This window comes from Humulus lupulus, chromosome 7, assembly GCF_963169125.1.
Source record: "Humulus lupulus chromosome 7, drHumLupu1.1, whole genome shotgun sequence".
Lineage (NCBI taxonomy): Eukaryota > Viridiplantae > Streptophyta > Magnoliopsida > Rosales > Cannabaceae > Humulus > Humulus lupulus.
The window spans coordinates 164859175-164877010 of record NC_084799.1 but is presented as its reverse complement, the minus strand read 5'-3'; the positions used below and the strand labels follow the sequence as shown (position 1 = coordinate 164877010).

The 17836-nt window shown below is 32.7% G+C and overlaps 2 protein-coding genes across 2 annotated transcripts; one reads left to right on the top strand and one right to left on the bottom strand.

Annotated features, from left to right (window-relative positions):
* The first annotated feature begins 8097 nt into the window (after nucleotides 1–8097).
* Nucleotides 8098–12277, top strand: LOC133788777 (uncharacterized). Its single transcript, XM_062226373.1, has 6 exons — nucleotides 8098–8431; nucleotides 10184–10256; nucleotides 10395–10488; nucleotides 10642–10758; nucleotides 10859–10916; nucleotides 11403–12277. The coding sequence occupies exons 1-6, from the start codon at nucleotides 8288–8290 to the stop codon at nucleotides 11910–11912; spliced, it is 996 nt and encodes a 331-aa protein (XP_062082357.1). The 5' UTR covers nucleotides 8098–8287; the 3' UTR covers nucleotides 11913–12277.
* Nucleotides 12278–12949: 672 nt separating this feature from the next.
* Nucleotides 12950–15680, bottom strand: LOC133789984 (cysteine proteinase inhibitor-like). The gene is made up of 3 exons (XM_062227612.1): nucleotides 15328–15680; nucleotides 14989–15206; nucleotides 12950–13258 (listed from the first exon to the last, which is right to left on the bottom strand). The coding sequence occupies exons 1-2, from the start codon at nucleotides 15427–15429 to the stop codon at nucleotides 15003–15005; spliced, it is 306 nt and encodes a 101-aa protein (XP_062083596.1). The 5' UTR covers nucleotides 15430–15680; the 3' UTR covers nucleotides 12950–13258; nucleotides 14989–15002.
* Between the last annotated feature and the right edge of the window lie 2156 nt (nucleotides 15681–17836).

Here is a 17836-nt window from a genome sequence, read left to right as displayed (position 1 = left end):
GAGTGATGACTTGCGTAAAAAGAAAAAAGAGACTTCAAAGAGGCTATATATATATTTTTGTCTGTAAGCATTAAAAGGAAGTAATCATCAGCTTCCCCTTTTTTGAAGCATGGGGAAAGGTGATAGCCATCGAAAGGTTACTTGGGAAATGAAAAGTCGTGATTAGACAAGGGTAGGTTGCTTTTTCCAAGATTGCACGAAGTGTTCTGACAGGTATGGTGGGGTAACCAAAGGGTCGTTTCCTCAAAAGTTTATTTATTGATCTTAATAAATAAACTTGGGGGGCAAATGTTATCCAAAAAACCGGCACGAATGACGTGGCAAGTGATTTCTGGACACGTGGCTGACACCTGGCGAAGTTCTGCTAGGGTATCGACCAGAAGAGATATTACAAGCAAAAGGCAGTCGAAGTTTACTTGCGACCAGTATGGTCGCAGGTTCCACGTATCTCATGATATTTTTATAAAGATCTTAGTCAATCCTGAAATTGACTCCCATGATTTCCTGAGTATCCGATTATTTAGGAAAGAATATCTGTAACAAATTAATGTAATCCCCCTTGAGCTTATAAATAGAGAAAGATAGCTCAAGGAAGGGACTTTTGGCCTTCGAATTATTTGAGACTAGAGTGATTCTATTTGATATATTGTCTTGTCCTTCAGAGGTTGGTGAAAATCATTGAACCCTAGTTCTTTGATCACTCCTTTGAATTCTATATCAATAACAATTCGAGTGGACGTAGATTATTACCAGATTCTGGGGTTGAACCACTATAAACTCTTGTGTTCTTTATTATTTCGTCATCATATTCTTTCCAACGTGTTTGTCCGCATCAAGCAAATTTGACTCCGTGTCAGTTGGCCAAATTCTGGGTCAACACATATGTTATGTGTTGTATGAGTTTTCTTGCTGGGCTTCGGCTCACGGGTGCTCTATGTTGCAGGTAAGGGCAAAGAGAAATTCAACCAGCCATGAGTACGAAGAGCATGAAGCGGCGCATACATGTTTGGCCTGCCCGACTGCTTTGGTTGGGGGCGTTTTGAGAAATGGTTGTATTAAACCGTGATTTTGATAGTTAGTTATCTGTAAACCTATTTTGAGTTGTAAATATTTTATAAACCTTCTTTTGGGATCCCAAATGTTAGACACTTGGAATTTTAAATGAAATAGAGTACTTTCAAAGATTACAACCTTGTCTTTTTGTTTAATCACACTTTTGTTCTAAAAACCTCGTTTAGCGAGTTAATTGCACATTTTAAACTCACTTAGTAACGGCTCTAAGGTAGTAGGGCGTTACATTACCATGATCACTTCGTATTCTTACAATATTTCCAATGTTACAATTTTTTTCAACTCTAAGTCTTGTACATAATGTTTAAAAAGCTTCAAATGTATCTGATTTTTCTCTTAAGAAATCTACCCAAGTAAATCTAGAAAAATCATCCACACATACAAAAATGTATCTCTTACCATTAATAATTTCAACTTGTATAGGACCCATGAGATCCATATGCAATAATTCTAACACATTTGAAGTATTAATATCAGATAATGCTTTATGGGAAATTTTCAACTGTTTTCCCAATTGACATGATTCACACTTACCAAGCGATTATTTACCCAGCTTGGGTATACCATGGATGAGACCCGCATTAGCAATATTTTTCAAGTTTTTGAAATTTATATGTCCAAGTTTTTCATGCCACAAGTCAGTATTATTAAAACTTGATGAAGACGCATGACATGTGAATTTTTGTGTGAGTGTGTAACAATTATCCAAAAAACGAGAACCTTTAAGAACAATGTCACCACTTTGATTTATAACATTACACTCATCATGCGAAAAATTAACAATAAAACCTTGGTCACAAATTTGGCTTACGCTAATTAAGTTGGCTTTCAGCCCATCAACAAGAAGCACATTTTTCAGTTTCGATAGCCCTTCAATGTTTAGAGTACCTTTACCTAAAATATTTCCTGTCATTCCATCCCCGAATGTTACTACTCCACACTTCAAGGATTTGAAGTTGGTAAGTATGTTGGCATTACCTGTCATATGTCTTGAACAACCGCTATCAAAGTACCATGAACTAGATGCATGCATTTTATGACAGGTAAAGGTAGCCAAGCAAACAGAGTTAACTTTCTTGACCCATATTGTTTTTTATTTTGAATTTCTTTTGGTCAAGAATTGATTCATGCTACCAAAGTGTTTAACATAATTCTTTTTAAACAAATTTAACAGAGAAAAGCACTTAGGTCTTATGTGACCTTTCATCCCACAAAAATGACAAAATGGTACAAATTGTCCAATGTTTCTTTTTGGAGATATTTTATTTAGTTATAGATCTGTTGGAACAGAGGACAACTTCGTGGTCTCTGAAGACTTACTTGTTCCTGCAAAACGATTAGTTGGCACAATAGTCGGATAATTCATGGATTTTACAAAAACTGTTTTTCTTGAGGATTCATATCCATTAGATCCTAATCCACTGTAATCACCAGCCTTTTTTCCTGCAGAGAGAATATCATCCAATATTCCAGATCTAAGATTAAGCATTTTTACACCTTTTTGCAAAATATCAATTTCTTTACTCAAAGAATTAATTTCATCATTTTTGGAAGCAATAATCATCTCAAGTTCTTCAATTTTTTCAAATTTTTTTTTATTGCTAGCCATTAGTCGATTCTTAGAGCAAACAAGTCAGCCATGATCATACATTATTTTATAAGACTCTTTTAATGACTCCTCATCTAAGTCCGAATCATCAGAGTCAATGTCAGAGTTCTCATTGTTCTGAACAGAATTATTAAGGCATAGCACATCCTTGTAATCAACTGAAGAAAAAACCATACCTTTGTGAACAGAGGTTAAGGCAACACTATTTCCCTCCTCATCACTCTGTTCAGAGTCTTGATCACTCCACGTGGCTGTCATGACTTTCTTTTTCTTGAAGGTATTTGCACACTTAGATTGAATGTGTCCAAATCCTTCACATTCCCTGCACTTAATACCCTTTTTATTAGTCTCAAAGGATTTAGAAAAATTACCTTTTGGGTTTTTGTATATGGCATTTTTGTTTCCCAATTTCTTTATGTATTTTTTAAAATGTTTTGTCAACAAAGCCATCTCATCATCCTCATCATTCAAACTTTCCTTCTTTTCTCTAGGAGATTTCAAGGCAACAGATTTCTCCTTGATTTCTTCTATCTTACCTTTTTGTCTAATTTATTGGTTTAGTTCAAAAGTTCGGAGTGAACCCATCAATTCTTCTACTTTTATTTTGTCCAAATCTTTTGCTTCTTCAATTGCAGTTAGCTTCGTCTAAAACTTGTCAGGGAGAACTCTAACAATTTTCCGAACCAAAACACTCTCTTCAAGTTTTTCACCAAGAGCAAAATATTCATTAGCAATATCTGACAATTTCTCATAAAATTCAGTGAGGGTTTCATTTTCATTCATTTTCAAATTTTCAAATTTTGTTGTGAGCATAACAAGCCTAGAACGCTTGACATCAGCAATTCCTTCAAATTGAGTTTGAAGGATTTGCCAAGCATCTCTGGTCGAAACACATGAAGAAATCAATTCAATATAACCCTCACCAACACCATTAAAAATAGCATGTAGTGCTTTATTATTGTAACTGGACAATTTATCTTCAACATCAATCCAATCAAGTTCAGATTTTACCTTAGCTACATCATCACTTTTTGCTGGAGGAGTCCAACCACTCAAAACAGCTCTCCAAGCCTTTTCATCTTGAGATTTGATAAAGGCTCTCATTCTAACTTTCCAATATGGATAGTTCGAATCATTGAGTAAAGGGGGGCGAGTTATGGAGCCTCCTTCTGTAAAAAAGGACATTGCAAGAACAAGAACAACAAACGGAATAAACCAAGATCACACTCCGAAATGAGTGACCCGCTCTGATACCAATTGAAATTCCATTTTTAATAATTACCAAATTAATTAAACCATGTGAATTAATTAAAGTGCGAAATGGTAATTAAATGTTTAAACAGATTTCAGTTATGTCGGGACAGAATCTGAACTTGTCACAAGAGAAACTGAACACAATAAAAAGACAGTGCAAAAACAATAAAGAACATAATGAATTTTTACAAGGTTCAGAAACCCTTTCGAATAACCTACTCATTGGGGCCACGCCAGAGAATAAAACCAATTAATAAAGAATCACAAGTACAAAATATTGACTTAAACAAAACAAGACTCCCTCTTGAGATTTGCCGCAACTTTGTTGTACTTCTCTTCACTAATGTGATCTTGATTGAAACACTCAACCACTTGAACTCCCTTCAATGGCCAGCGAGTGCTTGCATCCTCCCGACGCAAGGCTTGTAAAAATCCTCTCCTGAAAACTTATAAAAGTTGTGTTCAAATTATAATGTGTGTTCACTCATGAACGTGGTATAAACTCACCACAAAAAACTAAACACTCATTTTTTTCTACAAGATCACGTGAATACTATGATCTTGAATACAAAGAAGGAACTCTCACAAATATTACAACACACTCACAAATTTTGCATCTAAGAGTTCACTATTTCTCACTGCCTTTAGAGCCCTATTATAGTCTTTTTTCGTGCTCATAAAGGCTGAAAAAAAATCTCCTAATAAAGGCAAGAATATTTGAAGATATTCTTGATTAATGAAGAATTGCCTTTTTTAGAAGATGTTGATCTGACATATACGATTTTGGTGGAGACAACTAAAACCTGTGTTGAATCAAAATGCTCAAGATAAAAATAATAATTAATGATAACAAAGATTTAGTTTCCTGATTTTTATAAACTTGAGCTACACGAAAATATACAAAAAAATATTCCAGAAATGACTTTGAGTAAGTACTAAATATTTGCAAGATATTTCTTCCCTTTATAAGCAAATTGTGATAAAATTAAATTAAATAAGAAATGTAAATATTCCACAAATCACAAAAAAGGGAAAGTGAATTCCGAAAATCACAATAAAAGAAAACAAAAATTGATCTTTTAATAAAAAAAAATATTTCTATAAAATATGCAAATTTTAGGATTTATAGTAATCATTTTTCACAATTTTAGTTTTGAGCTAGGTTTCGTTTGTTTGGCAAGAAAGTATAGGAAAATGTGAGAAATTGAAGATAAATGTGAACCAAGTTTTGATTGACTGGATTTTATTTTGTTTTATATTTTAATAGTAATTTGATCATGGTGAGGAAGAAGAGAATATTTAGAATTAATTTTGTTTAGATTTTACATTTAAGTGATTTTGTAAGAAATTGGGGAAAAATAATAACAATTTTTGTTTAAATTAGTTTAAATTAAAATTCGATTAAGTTCTATTCTATTTTTAATTACTTTTTTTATATTTTAAAATTAATTATATTATTACTTTTTATTTTAAAGTATACCCTTATCATTGATGTGGCTACAATATATTATCTTTGGTTAGCAACGTATGTATTATGTCTACAAATTATTGATGATAAATATTGGGTAGTAATAAACATATTGTTTTAGATTTATTATTGATGATAAATATTGGGTAGTAACAAACATATTGTTTTAGATTTATTAGTTGCAAGTAACGTGCAAGGCATGTTTGCTTAGTTTTAATAAGTAAATGTATTAATTTATTTTATTATATTTTTAATTGTTATTTGAATAATAAATGAGTAAATAATGTCATATATTATAAAAGAATGATATAAATATATTATAAAAAATTAAGCTAAAACATTATTTAAAGCTTAAAAAAATGAAATTTTTACTTGTAAAAATATGGTGCATTCTAGTTTTAAAGAAATTATTTGATATTGTTTATTAGTTTGAAATTTAGTGTTCATAATAATTTAAATTTTGGTATTTTTTATGTTTTTTTATTTATATATAATATATGGTAATTCTAGTTTTAAAATTAAATATTTTTTTCTATTTTTTAAAAAAAAAATCCAATATAATAAAATATTAAAAAACTCTAAATTAAAACTATGAATCTAAAATGTTTATTTGATAAAATTTTAATTATTTAATTTAATAAATTAAAAAAACAAAAAGTTATATATAAATATATACTAGACACAAACAACGTGCAATGTAGATTTGTTTAGTTTTATTTATATAATTTATTAATTATATTTATTAAATTTGTATCATTGTCATTTCAATTTTAAATATATAAAAGAATAACATAAGCATATTAAATAAAAAATTAAACCAAAACATTTTTTATGTTTTTTTTATATATTATTATAATGATATTTTATAATATTTAAATTTATATTAATATAAGTATTAAATATCTAGTCTTGTATTAAATATTATTATAATAATAATATTTTATAATATTTGAATTCATATCAATATAATTAGTAAAAAAATAATATTATATATTAGTGTCGTAATAATATTTTATAACATTTAAATTTATATTAATATAGTTATTAATATCTAGTCTTGTATTATATATTATTATAATGATATTTTATAACATTTGAATTTTAATTTATATTAATATAATTATTATATATTTAATCTTATATTAAATATTATTATAATAATAATATTTGCATTTATATTAATGTAATTGTTAAATAATTATTTTTAAATTAGTTTTAAATGTATATTCCCTTAAATATTTAAAATATTCCGTTAAAGTTAACAAAACAAACCGTTAAAACCAAGAATTTTCATTATGTACACACTAATTATATAGAAGAGATTATTTAATTAATGGCTTGAACAATTAAAATAAGTAATTTGTCATTAAAAAACTGAATAACAAAATAATATATATGTATATTTATATATTATGTCACTATTACATAAATGTTTGGATAAACAAAATACATTAAATGACAAAATAAATAATCAACAAAAGAAACAAAAGAATAAATTTAAACACATAAATATTGTTCGGTTTTCGTTTTTATAACATAATTGATAGAGTAATTTAAATACTTTAATATGAAATTGTAAAATATACAATGAAAAATTATTATGACTCATTTATTACTTTTTATTCTTATTTATAATTTATTAATCTTATTTTGATGACTTTATTATTTTTTTAATTTTTGAATTTATTTTCTTTATTTAGATGATTTTAGAACTAACTGTATTAGAAAACAAAAAAAATGTTAAAACTAACATAAATCAATAATTTGAGTTAAATTTACATTTATAATATATAAAAATTTATATATTGATGAATACTTTTGCCCCATTTATTTTTATTATTATTCAAGTAGGATATATTGACAAATATAGGCCGTGACATTAAATTCTCAAAAGTTAGTACAATGTAATTATTAGTCATTTTAGCTAAAGTGAATAGATTAATTAGATTAGAATAACTTGCTAAGAAAAGTTTGGTACGAGGTGATCTTGTTTTGGTAAATGTATTCTCAATACTCACATGCTTAATATGAGATTTATCTTTTTATTAACTAATAAAAGCTAATCAAGCGGGAATTAGTTTACTCCATAAAATGGTAATATAAAATCTTTTTAAATGAATGTGTTTTAAACATTCTACTCAATTACAGTACTCTGAGATCCTCATATAATTAATCGAAAATATTTGACTTAATATATTTAACTAATCAAGAAATATAATAAAATTTTATATTTATCAGTTAAAAATTATATATTTTTTTATATATAATTATTATTCTTTCTATTAAAATTTTTTGAATTATTTTTTTAAAATAAATAAGATTCTTGTGTTATATAATCTTATTTAAAAGAATCTAATATAATACTCTTATCCACAACTAAACATGTAGTTTACAAATTAAAAACAATTTAATAATAATCATATAATTTTTAATTCCTCAAGGATCCCAACAAAATTGGTTGTGAAACTAGGCAATTTTTTATGCAAGGAATTCCATGTGATAGGTTGATAGGTGTCGTTAGAGAAAGCAAAATTTCATGTATAGAAGTTGGTAGCGAAGTCAAAGGAAGATAAAAAAACGGAAACGACAGTAGCAAGGGATGGAGAAAGGGAGATCTCCCAAGTGTCTCAGCTCAGAAAGGAAAATATAAATTATATAATATTCGAATAATAATAATAAACAGGCAACAAATAGAGAAGAAACAACAAGGGAAAAAAAAGTGAGAGAGAGAGTGGAAAAGAACTGTCGTTCGTGGCACGTCTCTAGCTAGGTGGGTTGGTCACTTGGTCGTCTTTCGAAACATCGGTTTTTAGGAAATAAACCAAAAAATAAAAAAACTTGAGCGCACTGTGAATTCTCTCTCCCCGTATATTCGTCTTCCTTATATGCACGTCTGTGTACATACGTGTTCTGTGAGTTTTTCAGTGCTACGGCGAGGACGACGTTGGTTATTAGGGTTTTTGTTTTCAGCCGTTTCATGGTCAGAGTTAGCCAACATGAGGAAGAAGCTAGATACCCGTTTTCCAGCCGTAAGTAAATTCGTCTTTTTCCTATTAAAGTATTTCTTATATTGTATCGTCTCTTATGGATATCTCGGTAACTGGTTTTTCAATGAGTGAAAACAAGCGGAAAAGATTTTTGTTATTATTATTTCAAGTTTTTAGGAAATCCCTTTTGGAGTCTGATAAGTTTGTAGTGGTGTATGAGGTTAACAGTATGTTACTTGGAAGGGCTTTTTGATTTGATGGCTTGTCAACTTCTAAAGCCTGTAGTTTTGCGGCTTTCTTAAAGTAGAGTCTGCCTGTTGTTAGTTGGTACAATCTTCTTCTGTGTAAAAAATTATGAATATATTTATTTGGGCTGCCTTTTTTAAGTCCACCTTTTATTTTCGTTTTGTTACATTGAGACCCCTAATTTGTAACCTGTAATGTTTAGAGATTATAGAGCAATAAACATATGGTTATAATATATCGTGGCAAGTAGGGGGACCCTGATAATTGAATTTGAAGCCCAGCCGATGTGACTTGACTACTCAACCAACCCCTTTTTAGAGTTGCCCACTTTTAAGCTGCTTTTCTTATTTAGAGAGATTCAACTTTATAAGAAGTTTGCTATGTTTGTGACAATTTGATTGTGCAAGTTTATGAAGCTTATTATGAGCACTCTGTAACCATGGTGACGGTGCTTTTTTTTTTCCTGGGTTTTAGCTATCTTGTGCTCTTTGGAATTTTTTTTTGGGATGCCTTTTCTAAACCATTATTCCTGTTTGTTATATTTTTCTTTGACTAATAAATATTGCTTTATATATTTGAGTGGAAAGTAAATTTGTGGCCGCTTTTTTTCTTCTAATTATTATTTGATATTCTATGTCTTTGGTCTTAAGAAAGTGTGCAAAATGTTTCCTACAAGTTGTTTGATCATTTTGCCTTTTCCTATAAGAGAAATATTCTTTCATTTCATATGTTCTCCTGATGAGTTATTTGTGTTGTTTCTCAATTTGGTTCCTTGTGTTCTTTTTTTTTCTTTCTGTAGCAACTAGTAACAAATTGATTTAATATTTATTCTCATCATCTGTCCACACGTGTTCAACAAGTACATCATGCATTCCTTCTTGCATCTTTACACGGCTAATTTATTTGAAGACACACACATGTGAGTGTGACATGTCAACACACGTGTGCTTACAATTTTGTGTCTAGTTGTATCACACAGACACATACATGCAATTACAATTTTTTGTCCACATGCACACACACACACATATATGCTTACAATTTTGTGTCCTAGCTGTAGTATATCTGCAAAGTTCGTCTAGTTCAAGTCCATGAAACATTTATTCAATTAATATCTCAAAGATTGTATAGTATATAGGTGTAACTTGCCAAAACCATTATTAGTCATCTTAGTTTATGCAGTGTATGGGGGTGTATCTTTCAATCTTTCTTCTTCAGGAGTCGATGAATTTTATATATAGAGATAAGAACATATTCACTTACAAACCTCTTGTGCATTGTAGAACCAACCCAACTCCATATGGCTGTTTCTGCCACCAGCTACCCTGTTTTGTGTTTTATTAGACACAGGCGTGGCAGCTTGAATTATAGAATTACTGTTTTTGTTTTCCTTTCTCGTTTGCTAATGCAACTGAATAATTTTATTATAAAATTTGGTCCAAGAAAATGTGGCTCTGCTAATTGTTAAGATTAGCTCCTAGACGTGAATCATGTACCTGTTAATCTGTATAATTTGACTCCATAGTATTGCAATCAATCATTTTACAGGCTAGGATCAAGAAGATTATGCAAGCAGATGAGGATGTTGGAAAGATCGCTATGGCTGTACCTCTTTTAGTATGTAAGTAGTGTTTATTGTAATACTCTTTTAACATATAGCAATACATTTTCAGTTTCAATGATCTCATTTATCCTTTTAAGTATGATAACATGTTGCTATTTGTTAGCTAATTACGGCCCTCTATATTACACAATGCAGCTAAAGCTTTGGAGCTATTTCTACAAGATCTTTGCGATCAGACATACGAGATAACTCTGCAGAAAGGTGCAAAGACCGTGAATTCTCTGCATTTGTGAGTGAATAATTATCTTACCCTTGATATCTGGTTTGCCTTTTGACACATGAAATGCATGTTTTGTGTCCATAAAGTTTGCATCGCTTTCCTGCATTTTTGCCTGATACACTGACATGCACGTGTGCTTTAAATTGGTTTTTGATCATGCAGAAAACAGTGTGTGCACTCGTTTAATGTTTTTGATTTCCTGAAGGATATTGTCAGTAAAGTTCCTGATTTGGGTGGGTCTGATACTGCTGGTGAGGAACGATCGGTTGCAAAGAGAAGGTTAGTGAAATATGCAACTTTTCTTTAGAGTAGTGGGTCCAGCAGCTATGAAATGGATTTTATTTTTATTTTGATTGTTTTAATTCTTCTGTTTTTTCAGGAAAGTTGTAGATACTGAAGACAATGATAGTGATGAGGAATTCAAGAAGAGTAAAATGGTAATTTCTGAAACTGTATTTTGTACTCAAGGTTATCATAGTCAATCCCATTGTAGACAATCTCAGGCTTAGGAATTCAAGGATGTCTTGTTGCTGTCTAATGAACTTTGATGGTTGTCTTTCAAAGATTTATTGATTTATTTATTTTTATTCATGACTTGACTCTCTAGTCCCATTCAAAAGGTGGAAGACTAAACTAAAATACTGTATAAGTTACCCTTGTCTTGTTTAATCCCGGAGGGCAGAAGATATAGTTTTCCTAAACTTTTGGTGCTCTTAGTCCAACCATTTACTCTTTGAAACTCGTATACTTCCCAAGTTATTTTTCATTGAAATCGACCTCTGCTAGTTTTATTTACTTCAGATTACTGTCATTGGCCCTTAAAAACTGCACAAGTAATTTTTCCTACTCATGTGACCACTATGGGATGATTTACTGTTATATTATATGCACTGACTATTTATTATTATTGTTGTTGTTTTCAGCATGAAGTTGGTCATCATAGTGGTGGCAGAGGAAGAGGTAGGGGCAGAGGTAGAGGGCGTGGACGAGGTATTCGAGTTACAGACAGGGAGGCATCACATCATGACAAGTATGAAGATGATCCAGACGATTTCAAGTACAATGGCAATATTGATCCAACCCTTGAAATTCTAGATAATGATAGAGCAGATCCTGAAGGACCTAAGGAGAATATTGCATGTGATGAAAACAAAACCGAAGCACCACTCCGAAACTTTGACCTGAATGTGGACCTGAATGAGACTGAGAACTTGACAACTGTGTTGACCCCAGCTCCTGTTCCTGTTCTTGCACATGTTCCATCCCCTGTTCATACTGGTATATCTGCACAGATCATTCCCGAAATGAAGCACGAGGAACACCCTGGTTGGTCCTTGGAAGACGTGGAAAAGATGGCCATTGATCCCAGTCAACTTGCCAGCTTAAATAGGAGGATGGATGAAGATGACGAAGATTATGATGAAGAAAGTTAACCAACTGCTGAATAGTTAAGGCTCAGGTGCTAGAGCGATTGGTTGATTCCATCATTATAGGCAATAGTCATCTTTTGAATGCATAGTTAAGAGGAGGTAGGATCATAGTAGACAAAAGTTAAAAAAGATGTAGGGGTGACTTTGTTATGACAGATGTTTAGGAGAAGGTAGATGAAAGAAAGATGAATTGATTAATTTTAGTTAATCTTAGGAATAGAGGAATTCTTTCATTTTGGTTTCTTTGAAAGTTGGTAGTATATATTTGCCGCGTTGCAAAGGAAAGATCAATAAAGAGACCACATTGTTTAATTTTTCTGTGAGACTGTTTTCAACCTTAAGCAACAAAATTGACCTGTCTGGTGCTCTATGGTGTGCGTGGATTTCTAGATGTTCAGCTTTTCACCTTACTAGAGAGCTGTCAACCCCAGTTTTTCTCATGTGCCTAATATCTATCTATTGGCTATTGCAAATTTTTATTACTGAAAAGCCGAGTTATGAAGGAATTATTGTCTCGTTCATTCAAATCAAGGGTGCGAGAGTTGACCTGTTAGATCTACAATAAAAAAGTGGTCACGTTACGCTGGTTTAGAGATTTGCATATAAAATTCTTGAGATAATAGCATAAGCATCCGTTGCCAAATTACACAATTCATTGAGTTTGTAAATATTACAATTTTTCACATGTTTAATAATTTTTTTTAAAGTGCTACACGTTTAAGTTCATAACTAAATCATATACTAGTGAAAACGTATTTCAAATATGAATTTAAATAAAATGAAGATTAAAAAATAAACATATACTGTATCATTAAATGTTAATATTATTATTTAGATTTAGATTTTTTTTTTCTAAAAATTACTATTATTTTTAAGGGGTTATTCTGGTTATTATTCCATTTCATTGAAGAAAGAAAAAAAAGAATACTGTGGTTCAATCCTAGGAAAATTCACCTTGTAAGAAATTTTACCCCAAATACCGTAATGAGCGCATCCTATACCGGTCATATAGATTGAAGAGGTCACAAACATAACAGTCATGTGGAAATTTGATTCAAAAGTGATATTATATAGGTCTGGTCTGCCTCCATAGATTGTAACTATTTAATCAATGTTTCTAACAGAGTAGCAGTAGATTAAGAACAGTTATCCACATGTTCTACATAATAAAGTGATAAATATTAGATTTTGAGGACGATTTGATTCTATTGGATAGCATGCAACATACTTATGATATGATAGACTTAAAGTTAGACTTGCGACCAGGCATACCGATCCATACAAAACATATACCCGGGTTAGACTTGTGACCAAGCATACCGATTCATATAAAACATATCCCCGGTCACCTGAAATTCGAAAGCAAAAATCATTAGTGGTTGTTAGTGAAAATATCTCACATGAAAAGTGTGAGGGTACATTAAACAATACATAAAAACATGAGATACTCTACTTATCACCAATTGATTTTGAATTGATTTTGAGTGATTTTGAGATGAGACTGATGCTTCTTACCATGCACCCAATCTACTTTGTTCATAATTTAGCAATAATAATCAATGCAACATTCTAACAGTGCTGAGTATTATATTAACGAAAATTTAGCAATAAAACGAGTTCATAATTTAGCAATAATATTGAATCAATGCATGGCCCTCAAACAACACGCACATTACGTAATCTGGTGTCTTCGCAACTGATGCATTCAGTCAAGAAATTCGAATGTTTAAACTAGTCAGAAACCAATTATTCTAACCCTTGACAAGGTAATAAAATAGATTAATTGCTATTATCAACTAAAAACACACAACTCACTAGGGTAGTGCAGGATGCACGAATATAAAAATGTATAAAATCATAACGAGGTAGAACTTTAACATTAAAGAACTCTGCATGACACAAATGAACGAATCTTATTCTCCAAAATTAGTCCAGCCTCCAAACGAACTTTTCTCATATACCTTACCTCAAATTCATTCATCCCAAACCCATCACACGTCAACACTTTTGCACTACCATTTCTTTAAACAAATAGTGATATTAAGAACAATGTTTAGACACGATATATATATATACATATATTTGGCTTTAATCTATTCCTTCTCTGCCACCTTATAAATGAGTTTATTTTCCTAAAAGGTTGAATTTTACTCAGCTGGAATCTTTCCATCTCACACACATTTTAATCCTAGAGTCGCCAACTACAGTCCCAGAGTTTAACGTACCAAATGATGGTACAGACAGTTAATTTGTTAATTGACAAATAATGGTAGTGTAGTCTATTATAGTAATGGAAACAAATTATTTGACGCATATGTTGAAACATTATTAATAAAAACTAAAAATTCACATTAGAATTGTATGTACTGGTACTACAATTTAAAATTACACACTGGAAATTTCTGATAGCATGTAATGCACATGAGATATTAACTCCTTCCAATAAATACATTCCAAAATCATTTAAGGGGAAAAGTCACATGATAGTAGATTGATCTTATTTTTAGAAGGAACTGTTAGTCCCAACTGGGCTCAAACCCCAGACCTCTTACTCACATGCACTCACCCAATTACTTGGAGGCTAGCTCAAGTGGTGTATGGCTAATAGATTATTAAGCAAGGGTACACAAAATGGCAAGATAGAAAACACCTTAGTTTTTGTCTAAATAATGTTCCGTTACCGTAATCCACTGATTTCTGAGATCAGACCATTACTTTTCTAACATACTAACTGATTATATATACAAGATAATAATTATTATACATAATTTTTCTTATATATAATGATAATAACATGTCAACTACTAAGTGACCAAGTCTAATGATGTAAATTTCATGAAACTTAATCAAATACTAACATGCAAACATTGGTTAAGTGATCAGGACCACGGTTTGCTTTAGGTTTAAAATCTGAACAACTCAATTGCAGTTGAATTTTACGATAGAAATTGTCTAAAAGAAACTATTCAATATTACAATAATGGCAATAAGAGTAAGTGCAAAAACAGTTTTATTCATATTCATGTATTTATATATACATATATACATTAAAAAGAAATCCAATATTTAAATAGCTTACCATATTGCTGAGAATTAAGCGGATGATCCAGAAGGAGCATCGCCAATAAGTTTGAATTCCTGGAGCTCCTTAAAATTCATCCATGGCTTCTCCCATACCTTGGCTTCGTAAACTTTCTTCTTATCCCCATCCACAGCCTCCAATGTAATATGATGGAGCGGACCAGCAACCAGCTGTTGCTTCGTGTTCACCACCTTCTTCAATTGCAGAAGCGAATTCTGGATCCCAATATAAATAAATCAGCCTCTGTTCCTTTCCTTTGCACAACGATCGGTCATCGATCTATCTCAATAAAAAAACTGAAAAAATTGAAATCGAAAGGGTAATGAGGATCGAGACCTGTTTCTTATTGTGCTCATCGACAGCAAAACGAGCAAGGGTTTCGATCTTGAGACTGTTCTGCCTTCCATCAACTTCATTGATTCCACCCACTGTCGCCATTTTCCTCTCTTCCAAAGATTTTATTTTCTGCTTTCGTTTCTTTCCAATGCCACGCCTGTATAGAATAAAAAGCACGTCCACTACCACGCACGTCTCTGCCTCAATGTTAAGTGAACCACAATGGAAGAAAGAAGAAAATCTATCAGGGGCTCTTTGGATTGGAGTAATCCTTGCATGGGAATAGTAATCTTCTACATTCCCATGTTTGGGAAGAGAGTTTTCTTTGTTTAAGCCTTTGGAAAGTTAATACAATGTAAATAAGATTACTTTATGACAAGGTAATTATAAATGCTTCCAAAATGGTGAGTATTGTAAGAGTTTTTGCTAGATGACACATGACACTATTTAGAGAGTATTCAAGCTTCACGGACCTTAATAAAGTCCTGATGAGCTCGTCCATAGCTCCTCGAAAGGCAAGCCCATCCATCATGATCATGCATCGCTCCCGAAGAAAGTTGTCTTAAGGCGGACTATGTGTAACGTCCTGAATAACCAAGACCGTTACACTGTGTGTTTATAAAGTGCTGGACTTGCTAATCAAGTCTTTTAATTAAAAACGTGCTATTGAAACTATAAAGGAACTAGGGTTAAAATGTTTTAGTCACAAAAGCCACATTTTTCATTAAGAGACATTGTCTGTTTACACGGGATCCTAAAAATAATAAGTTTAAAGACCGTTTACAAAAGTCATAAGGTTTAAGTATAACATCAAGCCATATTAAGGCAAAACAGACAGTTAGGCAATCTCTGTCCTGATCCACTCCTCGACCATGGTGATCGAACAGCTGGCTATGTACATTCAACCGCGCAGCTCTCCATCTCAGGGTTGGTCCAGCTTGCCCTTGCCTTTACCTGCACCACATAGCACCCGTGAGCCAATGCCCAGCAAGAAAACACAACAACAGAGCATAAGCAATCAGCAGACAAACCAATATCTCATATTGCATCACATATTCTCAACCATATAATCATTCAGTATAATTAAGTATTCAACATACTAAACATATCAACTCATATCATATATCAGTTCACAAATGATAACTAGGGCTAGCGCCCTCAGGCCGCTCCCTCCGTTACCCCACTGACTCCGGCCCGCTTAAACCGAGCTCAGTGAATACTAAGTTGTCCTCGGCTACCAGTGGCCGAGCCGCGCCCTGTGCGCAAATATAGTGTACGGCACCCTTAGGCCGTTATCACATGTCCCATGGCGTAATACCATCATTGACATAATACAATATCGGGAGCACTTAGTCCCATCGCAAACATATAACCGGGTGCAGTTTTCTTACCTTTCGATTTGCTAGCTCTGATCACTTGACTCCTTGAGCACGATCCCTCTCGAGCCCTAGCGCTCACCTATACACAACCATAGGCCAAAGTCATCATCAAACCTCAAGTCCAAAACCTAGCCTCGGGGCCAATCCCAAGCCCCCGGGAAGTCCTAGTTCCACCAAACAAGGTGGTGGAATCAAACCCCAAACCCTTGGTCAAAAACCCTTGCAAATAACCCTAAAATCCCTTTCTGAAAGTAGGGCAGCGCTATAGCGCTCTTAGGAGGGCGCTACAGCGCTACAAACAAAAGCAAAATCCCCTCAACATGCAAGGCTTAGCGCTACAGCGCCCAAAGGCTAGCGATGTAGCGCTAGTCACAGACAGACACCACTTCAGTTTTCCCTCTAGCGATTCCCTCAAGCCAAACTCAACCAAAACTTCTCCAAACCTTCACCAAACTCAAAAACAACCTTATGGATATACTCCACTCATCCCAAGCACCCCAAATACCTAGAACTTAAGCACATGCATCCCCAAACTCAAAATTCACCACAGCCACTTCCAGACATCAAAACTCAACAGAAACCAGTTAAACATCAGAGTTAAAGCTTAGAATTTATACCTTTGATGGAACTTCAACCTCAAGTTGTCTCTAGACCTCCTTGGCTTGCTTTTCCTCAACCCTTGGCTCCAACTTCCCTAGAATTCCCCATCAACACAGCTTAGATATCTTTGCTAAACACCAAAACCAGAACTGAAGGAACTTACAGAATTTTACGTCAAGTGTTGGTGAGTTCTTGCTAAACCTCTGCCAATTCCTCAAACCTAGCTTAGGATCCTTGATGCTCAGCCTAACCCAGCTCTCCTTTGAACTTTGCTCCAAAAATCCTCAAGAAACTGATGAAGGAAGCATAAACCGACCTTAGAAAACTCTCTCTGTTTTCTCCCCTTCTTTTTCTTCCTTTTCCTTCTTTTCTCTCTCTCAGACTTCTACACTTCTCTAAAATTTCCACTAACATAAAGCCTCAGTAATTTCCATCTTTAGAAAGCCAAATGACCTTAATGCCCTCCCCTTTATTTCTAACCCTTTAATCCACTTAAGGGCATTTTAGTCATTTTACCCAATTCTCGCTAA